Below are 3,015 nucleotides of genomic sequence, written 5' to 3' on the forward strand. Positions count from 1 at the left end.
TGCATTAAGATGAACCACCGGAAGGGAATGGCCTCCTCCATCAAGCCAGAGGTGAGCTGCTGCTGCGGTTCATCTGGGCAGAGTTGATGCAGCGTTACCATCTTAGAAATCCGATCTCTAGGATCTGTCAGATACTTTTAACACCAGGAAATGAACAACATGGGCCTCTGTGTATGTGTCTGTGTGTGTTATTCAGGACCACTCTGTATATATGTTATTCATTAATTAATTTGTTTGATTGTTTGTTTGTTTAATCTTTCTCTGTTTAGAATCTGTCTAATATTGTGGTGGCAAATCAAGGGGGCAAGAAATACTCCTATCTAGATCTGACAAGAACTCCCAAGATGAGAAAACTGCCACTCATTACTGGTCTCTGGTATGGGGAGATTCCACCCAGGAAAATGTTGCAGTGTATCCCACTCACAGCACACTGTTTCTTTTAATACTGACTTCTTAGACTTGTTCCACTAGCACTTGAGGAACAGCTGAGATATATCACATACTGGGTCTCTAAACTGTGTTGTCAACTGTTTGGAGGTAATTGTACATCTGTTGTGGGCAATATTAGCATTGCAGCTAAGCTGCTTATAGACAAAAAATATACTTGACAATTGATCATTAATACAGAAATTATTGACACCATGACAACTGAAAGATTGACATTTTTACAGTTCTGAGCTCTATCCAACCGTGATCAGGTAAGGGCTGTCAGTGGTCATAGACACTCACAAGAATGCAGTTTTAATTCTCATGTATTCGGTATAATGCCTCAACTCTGGATCCAGCAAGAGAACCCCAGAGTAGAACATATTGAAATGTTAGAGCAAGTTTTATCTCTGATGTATTTTATATATTAAAATATATATTTATATATAGAGGGAATTTGGAACAGCAACAAGCGTATAAGCTCTTCTCATATTTTATTTTTACACAATACACAAACGATCATATACAGCTTCTGTTCTGCAACTAGCAGTTTCTATTGTCATACGTGCTTAAACAGAGAGATCCTTCTACTTTAGTTTGCATTATGACGTATTTAACAGCAGTTATTATGATGTGAGGGTGGCTTGTGGCTGTGTGTGAGTGTGTGTGTGAATGTCTATGTGTGGTATGTGTGTGTGTGTGTGTGTGTGTGTATGTGTGTGTTTGTGTGTGTGTGTGTGTGTGTGTGTTTGTGTGTGAGTCTGTGTCTCTGTATGTGTGTGTATGTGTGTGCGTGTGTGTGTGAGAGAGAGAGTGTGTGTGTGGGTGTTTGTGTTGGTGTGTGTGGGGGTGTGCGTGCGTGCGTGCTGTGTGTGTGTGTGTGTGTGTGTACATACCTTTTGTGCTGCCTTGGCATAAACACTGTCAGACGCATGCAGTCTACATAAACATGGGAGCTGGGTTACTGGGATCATATCATGTGTGGCAAAGCATTAGGGTTAGCCAGAGGAAGGGCTGATTCAAATGATCTGCATACAATTCTTCACATTTATATCAAAAACAAGTGGCAAATAGCAATGTAATGTCAATGTGAGTTGTGATGTCTAAGTAAGTGAGGGTTTATGTACGTGTGTGTGTACGTGTGTGTGTGTGTGTGTGTGTGTGTGTGTGTGTGTGTGTGTGTGTGTGTGTGTGTGTGTGTGTGTGTGTGTGTGTGTGTGTGTGTGTATGTGTGTGAGTGTGTGTGTGTTTTAGTGTGTTTTTCAGCACTGCTCCTATGAAGTCTGCATTCACTCCACTCAGTCTTTAACACTGAGTATGTTACTGTGTGTTTGTGACATTTGGCAGGGTTATGATTCGCTGGGAATCTCATGGTCCACTCTGTCCTTGTCATAGACATAGCAGCCCACATCTCCTATGTTCACACCTTTTGGCCCAAACAGGACCCCGTAGCAGGGGACGTGGCAGTACGGCCTGCCTTCATGCTGTGGGAAACACAAGCCGAGTTAAGCATTGATCATAAAATACTGTATATGTGAGTGAGAGGGGGTGTGCTGACATCAGAGGTGTTACTGTGTGACAGTGTGAGATGAGCTGGAGTTTAACACAAGTGTGGGAATAACTCACTCATTATGATATAATGCTAGTGGGAAGATGAGCACAGAAGTTAAATAGGGATCTCTTTTTCACTCTTAACTGACATTAAACATTTAAATATCTTTCTGTAAATGGACAGTATTTGATATTGTTTCATTTGAAGTTGAGAAGCTAATGGTTAGGCTATCTAACAAGAGGTGGTGCTGAAATCGTGTGACCCTGATCACAACCCTGCTGCAGGTTAATGTAAATAGCTTGTTTGAAGTTAATTTAATTTGTGCTTACGTATTTAAACATGTTCCCCTCAAAGTTATCAAGTTAGTCAAAGACTAATCTAATTAGTTTGTATCTTTAAGGTCTCTATCTGTGCGTGTGTGCACTGTTTGTTTTCTGTGTGAGTGTGTGTTAACATGATGGTGATGATTGATGCAGTACCTCAGCATGGCCACCAGAGGTCAGTGTCTTATTACACCTTTCACAGCGCAGACAGGGCCGATGCCAGTTGCGGCCCAGTGACATCACCTTCTCAGCTGCAACAACAAAAACACAAACAAAAATAAAATGCATTGTGTAAACAACATACAAAGCAAAACAACACACAGTGCCCCTGCACTCTAAAAAACATCCATTCAGCTGCAGATTGCTCAATGGGGGGAGGGAGGAATTTATCTCTCCCTCCCTCCCTCCCTCTCTCCTTCTCTTGCTCTCTCTCTCCTTTACTCTGTCCACTCTCTTGTTCTCATGCCATTCTTCCCCTGTGTCACTCTCCCTACCATTCAGAGTATGACGGTGCGCCAGTACAAACACTCATTTCCTCAGGAACATACATGCAGTCTATGATATCTGATCCATGAAATTTAGTTTTTGTTATGTTTTTGGGAATTAAAGGGCTCAGCATCATTGTACTCTCATAAAATCTGTCACTCACATACTTCATACCACAACTTGGACATATTCAGAGGAGTGATACCACACACACACACCACAGGAATG

The 3,015-nt window shown here is 41.7% G+C and overlaps 1 protein-coding gene across 1 annotated transcript in view; it reads right to left on the bottom strand.

The window, feature by feature from the left end:
* Window positions 1-1,052: 1,052 nt before the first annotated feature.
* Window positions 1,053-3,015, bottom strand: part of crip3 (cysteine-rich protein 3) — a 20,571-nt gene continuing 18,608 nt past the window's right edge. The window contains exons 6-7 of the mRNA XM_080849449.1: window positions 2,458-2,552; window positions 1,053-1,910 (exon numbers count right to left, since the gene is read on the bottom strand). Of these exons, the coding sequence (XP_080705575.1) occupies window positions 1,776-1,910; window positions 2,458-2,552 (230 nt within the window). The 3' untranslated portion in view covers window positions 1,053-1,775. The remainder of the gene's footprint in view (window positions 1,911-2,457; window positions 2,553-3,015) is intronic.

This window comes from Sprattus sprattus (genome assembly GCF_963457725.1).
Source record: "Sprattus sprattus genome assembly, chromosome: 12".
Classification (NCBI taxonomy): Eukaryota; Metazoa; Chordata; class Actinopteri; order Clupeiformes; family Clupeidae; genus Sprattus; species Sprattus sprattus.